At 45.5% G+C, this 17254-nt stretch overlaps 6 protein-coding genes across 6 annotated transcripts in view; 3 read left to right on the top strand and 3 right to left on the bottom strand.

Annotated features, from left to right (window-relative positions):
* Positions 1 to 1216, top strand: part of ASPZODRAFT_132578 (hypothetical protein) — a 1581-nt gene extending 365 nt beyond the window's left edge. The window contains exons 2-6 of the mRNA XM_022723058.1: positions 51 to 87; positions 132 to 199; positions 255 to 631; positions 681 to 751; positions 797 to 1216. Coding sequence (XP_022581010.1) covers positions 51 to 87; positions 132 to 199; positions 255 to 631; positions 681 to 751; positions 797 to 1143 — 900 coding nt within the window. The 3' untranslated portion in view covers positions 1144 to 1216. The remainder of the gene's footprint in view (positions 1 to 50; positions 88 to 131; positions 200 to 254; positions 632 to 680; positions 752 to 796) is intronic.
* A 448-nt stretch (positions 1217 to 1664) lies between these two features.
* ASPZODRAFT_25599 (hypothetical protein) lies at positions 1665 to 3618 on the bottom strand (the record flags this gene model as incomplete). Its single annotated transcript, XM_022728011.1, has 5 exons — positions 3350 to 3618; positions 3156 to 3292; positions 3035 to 3093; positions 2516 to 2987; positions 1665 to 2430 (listed from the first exon to the last, which is right to left on the bottom strand). Exons 1-5 carry the CDS (start codon positions 3407 to 3409, stop codon positions 1665 to 1667), a joined length of 1494 nt encoding a protein of 497 aa, XP_022581011.1. The 5' UTR covers positions 3410 to 3618.
* Positions 3619 to 6551: 2933 nt separating this feature from the next.
* On the top strand, positions 6552 to 8017 carry ASPZODRAFT_96773 (hypothetical protein). The gene is made up of 4 exons (XM_022730538.1): positions 6552 to 6790; positions 6846 to 7206; positions 7258 to 7375; positions 7431 to 8017. The coding sequence occupies exons 1-4, from the start codon at positions 6644 to 6646 to the stop codon at positions 7825 to 7827; spliced, it is 1023 nt and encodes a 340-aa protein (XP_022581012.1). The 5' UTR covers positions 6552 to 6643; the 3' UTR covers positions 7828 to 8017.
* Positions 8018 to 8495: 478 nt separating this feature from the next.
* On the top strand, positions 8496 to 10327 carry ASPZODRAFT_152010 (hypothetical protein; the record flags this gene model as incomplete). Its single annotated transcript, XM_022725804.1, has 2 exons — positions 8496 to 8645; positions 8693 to 10327. 2 exons carry the CDS (start codon positions 8496 to 8498, stop codon positions 10325 to 10327), a joined length of 1785 nt encoding a protein of 594 aa, XP_022581013.1.
* Positions 10328 to 12176: 1849 nt separating this feature from the next.
* ASPZODRAFT_132580 (hypothetical protein) lies at positions 12177 to 12701 on the bottom strand. The gene has a single exon (XM_022723059.1). It carries the CDS (start codon positions 12666 to 12668, stop codon positions 12300 to 12302), a length of 369 nt encoding a protein of 122 aa, XP_022581014.1. The 5' UTR covers positions 12669 to 12701; the 3' UTR covers positions 12177 to 12299.
* Positions 12702 to 13433: 732 nt separating this feature from the next.
* On the bottom strand, positions 13434 to 15090 carry ASPZODRAFT_117057 (hypothetical protein). Its single transcript, XM_022721160.1, has 3 exons — positions 14741 to 15090; positions 14560 to 14687; positions 13434 to 14493 (listed from the first exon to the last, which is right to left on the bottom strand). Exons 1-3 carry the CDS (start codon positions 14958 to 14960, stop codon positions 13639 to 13641), a joined length of 1203 nt encoding a protein of 400 aa, XP_022581015.1. The 5' UTR covers positions 14961 to 15090; the 3' UTR covers positions 13434 to 13638.
* Between the last annotated feature and the right edge of the window lie 2164 nt (positions 15091 to 17254).

Here is a 17254-nt window from a genome sequence, read left to right on the forward strand (position 1 = left end):
TTTTTTTTTTTTTTTTTTGGATGTCTTGCAAGGATTCAACTAACCTGTAGACATTCTCCATCTTTCTCACCATCGCGATTGATCTAGGTAGCTTCTTCCCCCCCCCTCACGATGATCACTAACAAGAATAGCCGTCGCAAATGGATACGGAAAACGGATGAATAGTCTGACGACGGAAGAGAAATACCACGCATTCCTTGTACGGCATCGAGTCTTGATGGATCCCGTGGCATTGGTCCTGCTAACGAGCCAAGTGGTTCTATATCGCGCAAGTTCCCTATAAAATGGTGCTCGGCTTCACCAAAATGTCCATCGTGTGCCTCTACCTGCGCATCTTCATCACCCCGACCTTCAAGCGTGTCTGCTTCGGGTTGATCGCGGTGATTGCGTGCTGGACCTTTGCCACCATCATGGTCACCCTCTTCCAGTGCTCCCCCATGGCGGCCTCGTGGAACGCAGCCATCACGGACAAGACGTGCATCAACAAGAACGTCTGGTGGTACACCTTTGCCGCCACCGACACTCTGGGTGACGTGGTCATCTTCTTCCTGCCCATCTACCCGGTGTTGCAGTTACAGCTGAAACCCAGAGACAAGCTGGCCTTGCTCTTCGTCTTTGCGTTGGGAGCTTTGTACGTCCCCTTTTGCGTCTTCCATGTGGAATGCCGTCTCACTCTTCAGTGTGTGTACAGCAAGCATCATCCGTACCGTTGCCGTGATCCAGACCTCTTCCCAAACCTACGATGAGAGCTGTACGTCTTGTTTCTCTTCCATCCTTCTCTATTCTAACCCATTAGATGACTTTCTCCCCCGCTCGGTCTGGACGCTCATCGAAGCCAACACGGGCATCATCTGCGCCTGCCTCCCCATGCTGAAACAATACCTCGTCCGTTTCTTTCCCAGTGTGTTTGACCGTTCCCGCCAAAGGACGACAGACAGGTATCAGACTGGGACCGGGTATGGACAACGCTCCGGCAACAACCACGCCTTACAGAGCCTGGCCAGCGGGTTCAGATATACCTCCTCGGCCAAAGTTCAGGGCCGGGAGGACGCCACGAGCGAGGAGATGATCCTCGACGGCCCTGACACGCCGGAAATCCATACAACAACCAATTTCGAGGTTTCCTATGAAAAGGCTCCATAGATATCATATTATTGAAATTCGGAATTCAAGGAGATTCTTGCGCCAGTCGCAATAGTGAATGCAGAAGCTGATTCTCGGCTTTCAACTATAGATATAAAACCTAGACCTTCTGCAGAGGGTCTGTGATTCACTCTATTGTGAATATTCCACCTGGGAAAGCACACCTGGCTCTAGCAGAAGCCTCAGCTCAAATGAGATCTAGAAGGTCTAGGTATATAGCCATAGTAGAAAATTGGAGAGCAAAAATTCGACAAAAATGGCTGAAGGTCTGTCACAGAGCTCTCCTATAATAAGATATATGAATAGTCACTAAATAGATGATAATTAATATATCTCTACAATAGAAATGATGAAAGGTCATTTCAAGATATAGCTAGAAGGTATTATCAGGATTATAAAAGGATTATCATAAATATTAATTATTATCTATTTAAGACCTTTGCCAACAGCATAGATTAAGCTGTAAGCTTTATATTTATACTCTTTATTAGAATGAATACTAGTAATATAAAGGTTAGACCTCAGCCAGTGAATTCATCTACAAGGACGTGGGCTGAAACATCTCTCCACAGCTGCTGGCCCGCATCATCACAGGCCGCATCAATCCATGCAAAGGGCCGCAGGGCGCTGTTGACCTCATCGTAGGACTGGATGTCGAGCAGAGTCGAGAGCCGAGCGAGATAAGTGATGAACCAGCTGCGGGTGGTGGCAGCAGTAACCCCGCCTACAGTTGCGCACCAGAGCAGAGCACGCATGATGTTCGGCGAGGAATAAAAACAGTCGTTTTCCAATTGCATCAGAGCAGATAACAGCTGCGGAACAAGCATCGCCCGAATGCCACAGGTTTGGGGATACGGAAAGGTAACGTGCGTGCTGAAGAGGAGGGCTGCCAGTCGGCATGCGTCGTAGACATGACAGGCGTGGCCTGGAGGAAGGGTCGGGGGGGAGTCGCGTAGAGATGAGGCTTCCGTCTGGTGCTGTCCCTTTGGCATGCTCAACAGGCCGTGCTGGACGACATTGCGGGCATCGCCCAGACGGTCCATCATCCCTGCCGACCGGGGGGTTGTGATCTGGGCCATGGCGTCTGCCAGCTCTGTCAACTGGCATAACGGGCGGATCCGCGCGGGGGGAATAGATACATCTGTCAGACAGTGGAAGCCGCTGATTTGAAGAGGAATCTTGCCCAGCATCGCCGCGGGTGAAATGTCATCCAACAGTTCTCCCTCGGAGGTGAGTAGGGGGAGAAGGGGTGGTGTGCATGTAGCAACAGCCCGTTTAAGATAGACACTAGCAATGAGTGAAGGTCAGTCAGGGAATCAGAATAAATGATAATGCAATTAGAAGGTGTATTTGAAAAGCCACTGCAACTCACTATGACAGCCACCATGGCAGGGCAAATATCTTGATATGGGTAAAGGAGCCCCGGCGGGCCAGGAGATGCTCGACTGCCGTCCAGTGTTGCGGATGATACGACTGGCCGCCATGTAAATCCAGTGCCTGCAGCGAAGGGAATAACGGCTTGAAAGGGCTCGGATCGCGGGTTTGGAAGCCGCTATGGGCGTCATGGACGGCCAGTACAAAGGCAGCAAGCAGAACCTCATCAAAGATCGGCCGCATGTCAGACAGGTTAAAGGCCTCACGCATGCGGTGCAGCACATGGCCTCGGTGATGCAACTCTTCAATGCTGGGGGATTGCTGCTGGCGGCACTTGCGGTAATGAGAAGCAGTGGCATAATGGATTGAATGTAGGACCAGCGGGCTAGGCGAGGCGCTGACAAACGCCAGACAGCATTCTCGGATCCAGTGAGGCGCCATGCGGATAGCAGGAAGAACCTGTCTTATCACTAGGTCTGTTAGACTGTCTTGAGAGTGAGAAGAAGGGAAAGATTACAGTGATCGACGATGTTGGCGTCGCCGTATACGTATGGGTCGGGGAGGGGACGTTCGGGTCTAGGGAGGAGGCCATTAGGTCAGTGGATTGATAATAAAGCGTCAGAAGAATAGACTCATACCTGTTTCTATGTCTTTGTGATGTAGTAGAGACTGTGATGTCCAGGCGGAAGTGCATCGCCAGCAGCTCATCGCGATATCCTGGACAGAGGCGTCCTTTACGCAGACACTGGCCGCAATGTGGCCTTAGTAGATCGCACTGAATCAGACATTAGACGTGCCCTGTATCAGTAGATATGAAGGAAAGGAAGAGAACCTTGATGCGTCGCTGTCGACAGGACTGACAATCGCGACTGGGACGGCCGACGTTGGGCATGTTGAGGTAGACAGTAGACAGTAGACAGTAGACAGTAAACGGGAAGAAGAAGGAATATTTGATGGCTGCAGCCGATCTACTTTGATATCAAATAAATTATTTGGATCTTTTCGTCTGTCATATGCAGACGGTTTCCTATTTGGAATTGCTGGTTAGGGTATATGGAGTCACATGACTGTCTGGATTGGACCTGGGACCAGCTGGCAGAGTGATACAGCAGATTATCTCGCACATTATTTTATGAACACATATATACCATCTTATATATATCTGCTCCCTACAGAGTACATAATCTGTACAAGTTGACAAATAACTTGGTAGGCCGTTCTAGATATAACTATATCCAGGTTTCACCGCTTCCCTCGTACGTCTTGATCGACACTTGCGGTGAAGCGAAAGGAAAATCAAAAGGGCGATCATCAAAGGATGCAGACATCTGCAGAGTTCTTTTGCTTTTTGCAGGCAGGGTATAGACGATGCAAGTACGCCACGAGGCTCGGCATTGCTCGCTCTGGACTGCATAGATAGTTGTAGGGCAGTTATCATCGTCGATCAATGCCGAGTTACTCCGTACTCCGTATTCTGTACTCCGTATTCTGTACTCCGTACAGAGGTCTGATATAGAGGACCCTGATGATTTGTCATGCTGCTTGATATAGTTAGCCAAAAGAGACCCCTTCCTTATACGGCGACATTCTGCCTGACTCATCTATAGTGATACACAATAAAATCTTCCACCTGGTGATTTGAGGTTTTGAATATCAAGGACCTTTCTATAGTTTATTTAGGATGATTAATATGCTCTCTCTTAGTAAAGTTCCTTGTGCACACTGTCTCTGTAATTCTTCACCAACAGAACCTGACCTAAAGGCTATTATTTTGTCTGATCATACTATGGAGATGAAAAGGTATATGGTCTTTGAAGCTTAGCCAGGTACTGACAGATTCCGTTTCTCCTCTCCTATGGAAACAGATCAAGGTGACATGGGATGAAAGGCGACTAAGCCGAAAGTTGAAATTATGTAATTGTGAGCCGGTGACTTGTTGATATAATGATTGCACTTCCCATCCTGGGTTCTTCTTATTCATCATTCAAGATGGGGAGCGCCCGGTGTATCTCCTGTGGATACTATATTATTGCTGAGCAACCTTGGCTGGCGGAGTACCGAGCAAGTAAGCTTTCCATTGACCACAGTTAAAATTGCCTATAAGTGACAGAAGATCAGTATATAGGACCCCCAGAGGTGCTAACCTATCCGATATCGTCGCCACAAATGCCTATCCACGTACACAAAATACATACAGATGGCTTCAGCAGGCCAGGCAGAGGCCACCAACTGCATACGTTATTCACACATTATGCTGGAGTCGTCTTCTTAAACACTTCAGCCCTGAAGAGCCCTGACCTGACAAGATTTTCAAGGTTTTCAAGGAGATCCCTTTCTCTTTGAGATATATTGGTTGGTTCCCTCCCCTGTGGCCATTGAGAAACCACCGTGTGTTAATGTCGGGTTCAACTAGATGAGTGGTATATCAGCCCAGTAAATCTCAATCTTGACCGGTTCCCTAGCGTCATTGAACTCCCAGGGATCAATAAGCCCTTCCCAACACCAAGCCAAGCAGCCCCTGGCTATATGAAAACACTGTCCCCAGATGATTGTTTTTCCCGCTTGCCCTTGGAGCTACGAGTTGAAATTGCAGTCTATCTATCAACGACAGACTATCTTACACTCCGCTCTTGTTCCAGGGCTATGGCTGTCGTTTTCGAAATGGATGCCTTTTGGCGGACCAGATTTCTAATTGACCAGGAGCGTGGCTTTTTTGCCTATCTTGCTAATAGCCAACTAGAACATCATCGCCACACAGATTGGAGACTAATATATCACTGCACAAATAATGTTGATGATCATCAAGCTCCTTGGAGGCTGATACGAAGACATTGGATAGTCAACACATGGATTCGAGACAGACATTCAATGACAAGAGCGCCAAAGGTCAGCAAAAGAATGCTCCCGAAGAAGAAGATTAAGTGGGAGCAGACGCCTAGATATGGGATGAGTATACCCACATGGCATTATTATGATCCTCATTTCACGCAAGAGGTCCGCTTTTCCAGTTCAGTTGTCAAGATTATAGTCTCCATACTCCCAGAGGCGGACACAACCTACATTGCCGGCTTTGAACTGGTCCACAAGGATATTGGGCCCAAAACACCACCAAACACCCTCGTTGGCTATCGTGTGCCTGGCCGACAACAGACAATCAACCTCCATCGTCGGCAACTGCGAGGATTCATTGTCAACATGAGGCAGGAAGGGATCCATGCCATACGCCCTTTTCTGAGAAACAAGATGCTGGATTGGGTAGGTCGGCCAATGAAAGACAGGGAAAATATCAACCTGGGTTCAAAGTCCCAAATCGAGGCTCTGTCGGGATCCTTCAAGGTGAGTATCACCCTGATTTACTGAGAATGCTCCTGGTATGCGCTGGTAATAACAATCATACCTACCCAGAATTACAAAATGACTCATTTCAAACTTGCTGTGGGCGATCGTTGTACTCGACGACGGAGTCTAGCTAGGACTTCCTCCTAGGAAACCTTCTCTATGATTTGCTATCATACCTAAGCTTTACTATTATCAATGTCTAACTAATTATATATTTATTTTGGTTCTGATACTACTACAGATCAAAATTAAAGACTGGACTTGGCCATTTGAATTATAATGTAAACCATGTATGAACTGCGCAGGCCCATATAAAATAAATATATTACCACCTTTAATATCCAGCAACTTTCATGAAGAATATTAACTAATATATTATAATATAATAGTGTTTGGATAGCTATTAGTTATATAGAGATTTCTAGAATATATAATATAATATATAGGGTGATATTAAGGGTTATAATATTGATATTTTATATGGTATACAAGCCTGCGCAGCTCGCCCGTGTGCACAGTTTGTATATGGTTTACATTAGTTATAGGCTAGAGAACTTAGTAGGGTCTATATAAACTTCACAGTAAACTTGGGTTATTTTTATTTTTAACTGACTCGGCTGAGTCACATGACATCATCATCTACATCCGGTCGAGTCGTCGATCTTGGAATGTCACCTGCTGCAACATCAACGACAACGACAACGACAGCGACGGCGACAACGACAGCAATGTGTCTGACAAGCCTCTGCCATCGCCCATCTTCCTCCACTTCACTAATGTAGAAGACATGCCGACTACTGGCAGTCAAGCTGCGTTGCTTCACGGCTCATGGGCTGCAGTTGGAATCAGCCTGCTGGTGTTTGGGCTGCGGATCATCGCCAAGTACCGCATCCACAAGATCCGAAGCGACGACTATGTCATGGCTGCTGCAGTGGTGAGCTTCTCTTTCATTCATCAAACGTACTTTCTTCATGTTTAACCCAGGCTAGATTCTGCTGGTCGCGTCGGCTGCCATGGTGACGGTAGCCGTCCACTATGGATTCGGCCTGTCCGTTCCAAGTGCAACGTCTGTGCAGGCCCAGATGTACTTTACGTTGTTCCAGGTGTTTTGTATCCCCGCCACGGCGCTGGCCCGGGTGTCGTTCATCCTGTACATGCTGGGGATTGTGTTTAGCCGGCGCAGCCGAATCGTGTACTGGACGTTTGCCGTGCTGCAACTCCTGGTGAATTCCATTTCTGTCATCCTGATCCTCGCCCAGTGTCCCAACATACAGGGCGTCTGGGATTCGGCGGAAGCACACGGCTGTCTGCCGGCTCATATACAACAGGATTGGGGGACGGCACAAACCAGTAAGACAAGACATCCTCTTGCTCGATCGCCGGTTTGTCTAATAGTCCTAGCATTCAACAGCTTCACCGACATGTATCTTGCTGTCTTTCCCATCTGGAAAATCTGGCACATCCATCTTCGCCTGCGGACGAAGATCAGCCTGATTGTCCTGCTGAGCTTGGGCATCTTGTGAGTTTCTCGCTTTTCTGTGGCGATGGCGTTTCTGACTCGACGTCTTTTGCAGCGCGATGGGCGCATCCATTGCACGCACAGTCGAGCTCAACCGCGTGTACGACAGCCGCAGTTCAGTCCCAAACCTGGTCCCTCTTGTCCGCTGGACGCTCGTCGAGTGCTGCCTGGTTGTCGTGGCTGCCTCTCTTCCCTGCATGCGGTCTCTCACCATCTCCTTTGGACAGAAAATCATCACCATAAGCCATTTCCCCTGGTTCGGACGCAGCGCACAGCCTGTGGCGATGAGCGAATCGTTCCAGCAGCCGCGGTGGCCGGCAATGCCAGACGGGCAACCCTCGCTGGACGAGAGCAGATCGACTGCAGCAGTCTATACTGCGGACATTCCAAGTCCCATTGAATCAAATCCACCCTTCCAATTGGCCTCAAACCATACTTCTGCCATTGTTTGACAAGCATTTATATATGTGTCCGTACATATATGATAGACCGTCTAGATTGAAGAGAGTATTTCTTTTCTCCTATGGTTCCTTATTGATATTTCTTAGCCAGTGTTTAGGCATCCAGATGTACTACCTTAGATGAATCTCTATATCTCTGTATTTCTTTATATATTCACAAATAATATAACTATAATACCACCACCGGAAATATCATCTACGACTTCCGCTCTTGATTTCCTGAAAGACGATGACAGCATGCCAGACTTCTTGTCATGATCCGGCCGACTGGTTACTCTGATCGGCTAGCATTTCAGATCGAGTCTTCGACTTCTTCGACATTTTTCTCTTTTATATGTAACCTTTATCCTTGCTACTCTAAACACTGTCCTGCCTAGGTAGAGAAAAGAGCCCTATAACTCTAGGAAAGCTGGTGGATTGGTTGCAGGTTAGGGTTGGAGTTAGGGTTAGGGTTAAGGTTGAGCTTTTAATTTGTCGATTAGAAACTCTGAATGCAGTATTTTAAGAGAATGTATTATAATATATGATACCAAATCACGCCGCTAACCCCCATAGTTTGATTGTTGCCTGTTGGGCTCTCTATTCAACTCCTACTTGCCCCGCACTGCCTGAACATCGAGACAACGGTTCTGACAGTGCTCCGTCCTCTATTTATTGAAATGTCTGTTTCAGTTGAGAAGTCGGATTCTATAGTTGGTTGTTTTAGAGATGCTCTGCCGTCTATTTTGATAAAGTCTCGTCATACTGATATTTGGGGCGTGGATTTAAAGCACGCGGAGTGGCCGACAGTGAAGATCATTTTAGAAAAGGTCGTATACTATGAGGATAAATGCAATTCATCGCTAATCATCAATAGTTCCTCAAAAGCCATTCGGCAATCCCTGCCCTTCAGGTCTCCAGGGCAAGGGTCTCACTCGAGAGAACTCTAGAGTGGCGATGCTTCTCTAAGCCGAGTGCTGTTCTTCCTGAAGCAAAAGCTATCCTTCCAGAATTGGACCTGTGCCATATCACTTTCAATGATGGGCAATACGTGCTGTGGGTCAGCTTAGACGAGATGACTATGAAGGGATACTTGCCAATACATGAAAGCCTGGCGACATCGAGAGGATTGGTGAACCTGGGTCTTGCTGTCATGGAAAAGCTCTCTACGCTCCTGATGCAGGATCTACATGGCCGTCCGGCTTGCTGTGTGATTGAATTCAAGAGGCATTCTTTCCCTAATACCAGGAAAAAACCACAATCCTTCCAGGGGATGCTCCGCAAGGCACTCGAAGACTTGGTGAGGTTGATTCGAAATCACTATCCCAATATTCTGGCAAAGGCATACATTATCAACCCTTGTGGCGAATACCTCGCATATATGGATATCAGTGAAGCTCTATTGAGGGATACGGTGCTGTTGAAGAATCCAGTAGACCTTGGCCAATACCTTGGCTCACAACTTCCACCTCGATATGGCGGTACAGGCGAATCGTTGAAGCTTCATGACTGCCTGGCAAAGAACGTGAAAGGAAACAAGCCAGATATCAGTACGGCAGCGAGTACCGACATTGAGAAGCCTGAAGTCGAAAAAGAAACCACAACGCCCGCTATCAACTGTCCCAAAGTCGTGGAAACAGAGGAGCCAAAACTGCGCTTGATCTACTCGGAAACCATCGGGCCTCCATCCATCATACTCGATCCCGACGACCTGGAAACGGCACAACCTCTTTGTCCCGACAAGATGGGCGCGCGAGTTGTCTTTGCAGATTCAGACACAGTCGTGAAATTCGGGCACGGTGTTGGTCTTGGTGAAGCTGAGGCGATGCATATGGCATCTACCCGTACGACCATTGCAGTGCCTCGACTTCTCAGTGCATACATTCTTGACGGGGTGGGACACATTGTCATGACATATGAAGCGGGCGAGCCACTCGCGCAATACTGGGACCGTGTGTCGACAACGGAGCACAATCGCATCCTGGAGAGTCTACGGGACTACGTGAACCAGATGCGGGAGATTCCAGGCGATTTCATCGGGACGCTTGACGGATCGCCCTGTCGAGATGGCATCTTTGAGGCCGGATACGGCGACTATACTCGGTACAGCTACGGCCCATACCCATCCGAAGAGGGCTTCAACGAAGGGATCATTCAAGCCTTGCGAGATCGACTGCCCCCGGCACTGCTGGAGCGTGAACATGACGCTGAATCGCTCTTTTTCAACGCCGAGTACACGCTGTACCAAACCGTCCGGGGCCTCCAAAACCACAAGATTGTGTTCACACACGCAGATATGCATCCGGGGAATATCATTGTTCGGCCTGATGGCACGCTTGTTCTCTTGGACTGGGGTCTGGCTGGGTTTTGGCCCGAGTATTGGGAGTTCTACCGGGCCATGTTTAATGCAGCCTGGAGAGCTTCATGGGACCGCATGGTGGAAAGGTTTATCCCGCCTTTTTATGTTGAGTACAGTGTGATGAAAAGGGTATTTGCAACTGTGTGGTACTAATATAATAGTACTGCTTGATTAAGCATTTGAATCAATATTGTATAGGAAAGAGAAGAAGTGTATCTATAGAGAATAGGTTCCTCATAGTCTCATGTATCTATTGAAAAAGTTATAGCAAAAAGTCTTGTTCAATGAAACAGAAGAAGGTAATGAACATAGACTGGTCTCTTTCAAGCCATATACATATACTAGCTCTTAGTCATTCTTCCAGTCGGTAACCCATCGATGTTGAAGAAGCTCCTGTGTAGAGCTCCGCTCAGACGGCTCGAAACGAAAAATAAGGCTCATAAAGTCGGCGAAGGCTGTAGCCTCATTGTTCTCCATTCCATCTGGCTTCACCTCTAGGATTTCCTCTGCAAGCGGTAGCTCCCTTTCGTCTTCAGGGAATAGGTTCTTTATGGTGAATGGATGTGCTTAGAAAGTTGTGATTTTAAAAGGGTCCTTCAACAGGGGAACAGTGGCTGGGACAAAATATAACATAAAGGAAACTGTCCATGAGAGGTGGGGTATAGAGCTAATAATAGGATTATATTAAACTAACTAGAATACTTTTATGATAAATATAGTCTATAATATAATAGAATATAGTAAGATTGGCAGGTAAGTTAGTTCAAATATTTAGATTCATAGATCACTGGGTAGCGCTCGTGTCTCTATGCTTGTTAATATGGTTTACCAGCGTATAGTATCGCTGAATCGCCTGCTCTGTGCTGAACCGGGGGTTTTAGTCCCAGCTGTATAGCCTGCTGTCAACCCCAAAGTTATCTCAACGCATGGCATTGACATGCTATCTACGGGCAACATCATCCCAGTCATGCCGGACAGTAAAGCCGGGACCGCCCGCAAGGACATCCCTCATTCTGGCCATCATGATCGAGTCAGTCATAGATAGTATGAAGAAAAAGAATAACGTACAACCCGGCTGGTAAAGGTCCATCCCCTTTTGCCATCACTGGTTATCCAGTTTACAGCATCTCGCAGTGGTTGTGGAGAGTAGTGTTCTACCTCGGACATAATGAGTGGTAAATATATGGAGGACCAACTATAAATTCTTAAATTGTCATAAGAAATGCGTAATAATGAATTTGCAGGATGAAAAGCCTTTTTTTGAGAGGTAGAGATATAATCAAGTAGCATGGATTCAAAAACCAGGGACTAGACCACTGAGCTACTACGAAGTGCTTATATTTATCTCTTATTTTATGACTTCAAGATTCCTGCTAATGCATTTTTCCATGGCTAATTCTATAGTGTATTCCCATAGTTAAGGCTATTGGAATGATAATTGAAGCTTGAAAAATTACATCTCATTCATATTTCAAGCCTATTCTCATTTTGGATCAACAGTCAGGCCATAAAAGATAGAATTGGATTTAAGACATCAAGATCAGAAAATCTATCCTTTCTTCCTCTCCGTCTCCTATATGCAAACACAAGTGTGGGAACAGGCTTCCCGGATTCTAAGTCTTTAATGGCAGTCACTACCTATTTCCTAAGATATTTCAGTCTTTATCACTAGCAATATATTCTATCTAAATAGTCTGGGTTATTAATATATACTGGTATTAAGGTACGTAATATGGATTAAAGATAATACTGGATAATTATGAAGCTATTTATCCTTCAAGCTGATGATGTTCTCCATATTAATGTGGTTGCTAAATAATGATGTTCCATCTAATGCTATAGTATTAACTTTGAATTCTTTGATTGACGGCCCCTGCATTATATCTAAGTTAAAACAGAGATAGGGCATCTCAAAGGTAACATGTGAAAGATAGTTAAAGTCATAAGCACTGTCTTCAGGCGGAAAAGTGCCATCACTAATCTGCCCGGGAAACAGCCCATTGCCGGGCATGTTTTTGTCCAAGATGCGCCTTGCATTCTCGTCCATATACAGCAAACCTTTTTGGACCTACATTGTGTTGCGCCATCGCGGGTTGTTCATGTCAACAAGTCTATCCACGATAGTTTACAACAAGGCCGTGTCTCGGGAGTGGAAGGCAAATCTTGTTTCTCGAAGAGAGCGGGTGACTGCGAGCATTCGCTCTCTGGTGTCACCGTTGACCGTCGTAAATCGTTGAATAATCTCTCGCTTGACCTTGCTAGGCTCGTCGCTTCGTGCAAGGCTTGCCCATCTTGAGTACCATATATCCTGGTCTTGTCTTCGCTTCCGTTGCACTTTCTGACCCCAGTCAAGGAGCTTACTAACAGCTGCGATGGCGTTCCAAATTTCACACATGGTCGTCCAGGAGAAAGTAGTCCATGCCTGCCAGTTGTCTGCTCCGCCATGCAAAGGCATTGGAGCGAAGTATTTGGCCCGTGATATCAGAATGTTCATCCTTCATGGGCACGTCATCTTTTAGCTCGTCATCCCTGGGCTTGTATATTTGTTCGATCGGTTCAACGTCTTGAATCTATTTTAGACACATGTTAGCCCTCGTTCTCCATTCGATCAAGCTGGGGATACCATACGTATTTCCTGACTACTTCTAGATCAACTTCAGGGAAGTAACGAGGCTTGACTTTGCGATCGGTTTCTCTGGGGTACCCACCAGCTGGTGCGTTGGCCCAGTAGGGAGTAAGTAGTGCGGAGCGGAAGGAGGCATGCCGTTCAGGATGCTCGCGATGAAGTCGCGATGAAGGAAGTCGCGTCACTGCTCGGGACGCTAAACCCAACTAGGCAGGGCCCGACAACATGCTATCGCTACACGCCCTCAGGATAAAGACGAGAATATAATTTGTTGGCACGGAAGGGCTGGAGAAGGCGCAAGAGATAAGTGTAGTAAATATATATATGTGTGGTGAAGCTATTTAGGATGCGCGCAGGCGAGAGAGAAAAGGCAAGCAGGATGACGCTAAGCCTAACTAGGCAGGCACCTCTAACATAATTCATATTCCTAGATATGGCGACTCTACGCTATAATTTACGGACCGCTCATGCTCATAGATCTCAGAGTGGCATCCCCTTCAATACCAGTATAATCCATTCCTAGGTAATTCCTCGTCTACAGGAATTGGGACCTGCTACCACAGAGAGTGGAAAACAGTGGACACGATACTTTACAAATCTATCCTAGTAAATGATTAACTACATTGTGGCTGACATGGTGTGATAATCTAATATTTGTCAGGCCTTGATAATTGATAGGAGACAGTTGATTCGGCCACAGTAAACATTTCTAGAATCGCAAAGGGAATTTCGGTTGACAATAGGAAGTCACAGAAACAACAGAAGCGGCAGCACAGTCGATGAGTAGAAAAGTAAACAAGCGAACCGGAAGAAAGTCCAGAGACCTCTGTCCAATATCTCACCGCTGGCGGCGGATGTTTCCAGAACGTTCTCCGAGGATAGGAAGGTCCTCAAACGTCTGCGGCTCAGTTGAGGCCTGTTTATCGTCGGTATCATTGGTGGCTGTAGGCCGCGCGTGCGCAATGTTCTCACGAAGGCGGTGTTGGGGGGACGAGATGGTGGCCGGGAGCATCCAACCCAGGTCTCTCAAAGATCCATGCAGCTCCTCCTCGTTCTCCTCCTCCTCTGATTCAAACTCGTCATCGTCATCGTCGTCATCGTCATCGTCATCGTCATCTTGGTTGCCGGCCGCTCCACGAAGAGCCGCGATGCGGTGTAGGTACCACTGGAGATTTAGCAGTTCATATGAGGGTAGCGGGTGTGTCTCCGGGGACTCTGTGCGAAGAGTGATGATATCACCAGATTTGATTGACTTGTCCGTCTCACAATCAAAGAGCTTTACACGTTGTGCAGTATGTGACATGCCAGCTGGGAGCTCCGGCTGCTCAGTCAGAAGCAGGCACTTTGGGACATCCTGCTTCTTACGCAGGGGCAGCCAGTGAAACTCCACCTCCATACTCTTGCCATCTGGCGCGGGGGCGCGCGGCTTGAGTGCGAAGAGGCACTCATCCCAGTATTTATGGGCCGAGGGTGAGAGTGAGAGAAGGTTCTGGCACTTTTCAGTGCCGTTGTCTTCACTGAGGGCCTGGCGCCACTTGTCCACCCGCTCCTCGGTCCAATAATGCCTGAGGGAAGCCCAGAGTTTGTCCAAAGCCGTGGCGCTCGATCCAAGACTATATGGGAAAATGTGGGCGGCGCTGATGGGTCCATCGGCGTGGGTGATAACGCACGATTGCTCATCCCGTTCACGGCACTAGGCAGGCAATGAATCAGTTCATGTCAAGCAGAGTTATACTGGAGATCAAACCAGAGTACTGACCTTGGTGATGGCCTCCTGGGACCGTTTCTGGCTACTCTCCTCATCGACGACTTCTCCAGATATCCGGCGCTTGGCTGGGGTTGAGGCTCCGCTGGTAGGAATCCCTTTGACGCGCTTACGGTTGGTCCCTAGAATGATTAGTCGCTGAGCGATCCAGGGCAGACTCGAAATGGTGTCTCACAGAACTTGGCGAAATCAAAGCCGGGCGTCTCAACCCAGGTATTCGCTGCTAGTAGAGGCAAGGCGATGACTTCACGGAGAACTTCGAGATCGGCGAACCACATCGGAGCCCAGCATTGGGGGTCGATTTCAACCGCAAAATCACGCTTCGTGTTGACGAGCTCCTGGAGTTGCTCTATCAGAGCCACCCGCTCGCGGAAGTCGGCGTCTTCAAGACTCATTTTCGTGCTCGTAAGGGAGGGTTAAAGAACTGATGAGGTAAATGTGTAGAGAGAACTGGCATCTGGCAGCAGATGAAAAGGCAAGAGAGTGCTGACGGACAGAGGATGAAGATAGCAGAGCTGGCAGGCGCGACGGATATGTTAGGCCAAAGAGCAAAGTGAGAGCAGAAAACCCAAAACCCAAATTTTTCTTTTTTCATTACATCCGCCTGACATCAAGATCCCAGGCAGCAGTGGCTTGTAGATATATTTCTCTGCCATTCTTTTCTCTGGTTATAAGGTACTAATATCTCTCTAAATAGTCTACGATCTTAATATACACTGGTATTAAGGTATGTAATATAGATAAAAATAATAGTAGTGCTACTGATCTTCCACATGTAGATTCTGGTATGTCCTCTTCAAGACATTGATTCTACGAAGAGAGTCCACAGGGCGCGCTCTGGGGAGGCCTAATTTATCACCCTATTCAACCGACCAAGGGTGAATAATGCATGAATTAGTGAGGTTCAAGGCCCATAAACGGTCCTTGGTCTGTATAAGCATGCGCCTTGGTATACTACGTTGTACACTCCGCCGTATGGTCATTCATGTCTTGTACTATATTTCTGTATACTGACAGTATATATATAAGGACCGTCGAGATTCACTTCGCTGATACTAGTACCTATATAGTAAATTGAGACTGATTAACAGGTGACAGCCCTGTCAGACATTCATGCGTACAGCATACTATTACTGATAATATAATTGAAGAATGTATTTGTAGCTATTCTTTATAGAAGATGTAAATACTATATGAAGTAGTGGCTAGCTATAGATTAATACTAAGCGATTCTTATAGTTTGCCATACAGGCATGTTGCATTAGCTGTAATATGTTCCATCTCATCTCAATTGGGGGGTAAAGTAGGAACGGAAGACTCTAGCTCCTCACCTTTACAGGCGTAGACTCCAGTATTAATAGAGGACACACTATATAACCCTCCATTCCTATACTGATGGTACATACGACCACAGGGTGTGGAAAATAGGGCTTCCCGTCCGCTCAGCCGTACTCAAGCCACACGCCGGTAGGTTAGTAGTTGGGTGGGTGACCACCAGCGAATCCCTACTGTTGTATGTTTTTTTATACTTGGCCATTGATTGAGTTGAGGATTTTATGTTATAGTGATACAGTATTTTTTGTAGTATTTCATAAAGTATGGACATCTTACGTCTCTCTATAAATATGCTGTTGATAGTCCCATGAGTATCCGGTTGGGATACTCGCCTGACAGCTGTCATGGCAGGTTACAGGTCAGGCGCCCCTCAAAAAAGCCAAGGCGCCCTGTGCTAAGATGCTAATAGTTAAGTAAGAGTAAGTAAGCTATATTTAGGGTATAAATAGTTTATAGGGCGCCTTAGCTTAATTACTTTTTTACTACTATCTTATAACTTAATAACTACTTATATTTTTTTCTTATCTAAATCTTAATTATTAATAAGTACTTATTAACTAATTAGATTACTTTTCCTTATAGCTCTTATTAAGGATAATATAAGTACTTATTAACTAATTAAGAAGTATAAAAGGAATAATACTAATATATATAATAGAATAAAAGTGATATAAGTAATATATTAAGAATATAAGAGATAGGAAACTTAAGCTTCTTAAGTTTAAAAAGATATATTAGTAAAAAGCTTAAATAAGTACTTTTTAATTACTTAATAAGTACTTATAAAGTACTTTTAGGATAATAAGGACTATATTAAAATCTATTATAATAAAGTCTACTACTATATATCTAAATACTTATATTAAACTATAAGTACTTCTAAAGTACTTTTTAAATACTTATTAACTATTTATTAACTATTTAGTATATATTCTCCTCTACTAATAATCTATATTAGTATATTCTTAGATATAAGAATTAGGAGTTAAATATTAGCTCTAGTAGTTAAGTCTCTTAAAAAAAAGTAAATATAGCTATTAATAAGTAAAGTATAAAAATATTTCTTAACTACTTATTAACTACTTCTTAACTACTTAAAGTAGTATAAAGATCTCTTTATTAAAAAGGAGACTAAAAGTAAAGCTAAAAAAGTAGTAGCTATATCTATAGCTAAAATAGCTATTAAGATATACTTTTCTAAAAAGAAAGTAAGTAAAAATAATCTACTTTTAGCTCTTCCTTTAAATAAAAGTAAAAAGATAAGTACTTATTAAGTACTTAATAAATTTTATTAATTACTTACTAATTATTTAGCCTTATATTATTAAGATATATAAGTAGATAAAGAAGATAG

Source organism: Penicilliopsis zonata (assembly GCF_001890105.1).
Source record: "Penicilliopsis zonata CBS 506.65 unplaced genomic scaffold ASPZOscaffold_7, whole genome shotgun sequence".
Classification (NCBI taxonomy): domain Eukaryota; kingdom Fungi; phylum Ascomycota; class Eurotiomycetes; order Eurotiales; family Aspergillaceae; genus Penicilliopsis; species Penicilliopsis zonata.

Excerpts from the sequence above, each read along its gene's own strand:
- ASPZODRAFT_96773 (XM_022730538.1), top strand. The coding sequence starts at position 6,644 with ATGCCGACTACTGGCAGTCAAGCTGCGTTGCTTCACGGCTCATGGGCT. Across the intron at positions 6,791-6,845 it reads ATGTCATGGCTGCTGCAGTG|ATTCTGCTGGTCGCGTCGGC; the intron begins GTGAGCTTCTCT and ends AACCCAGGCTAG. Across the intron at positions 7,376-7,430 it reads CTGCTGAGCTTGGGCATCTT|CGCGATGGGCGCATCCATTG; the intron begins GTGAGTTTCTCG and ends CGTCTTTTGCAG.
- ASPZODRAFT_132580 (XM_022723059.1), bottom strand. The coding sequence starts at position 12,668 with ATGAACATTCTGATATCACGGGCCAAATACTTCGCTCCAATGCCTTTG.
- ASPZODRAFT_117057 (XM_022721160.1), bottom strand. The coding sequence starts at position 14,960 with ATGAGTCTTGAAGACGCCGACTTCCGCGAGCGGGTGGCTCTGATAGAG. Across the intron at positions 14,688-14,740 it reads CTTTGATTTCGCCAAGTTCT|GGACCAACCGTAAGCGCGTC; the intron begins GTGAGACACCAT and ends TAATCATTCTAG. Across the intron at positions 14,494-14,559 it reads CCCAGGAGGCCATCACCAAG|TGCCGTGAACGGGATGAGCA; the intron begins GTCAGTACTCTG and ends TTGCCTGCCTAG.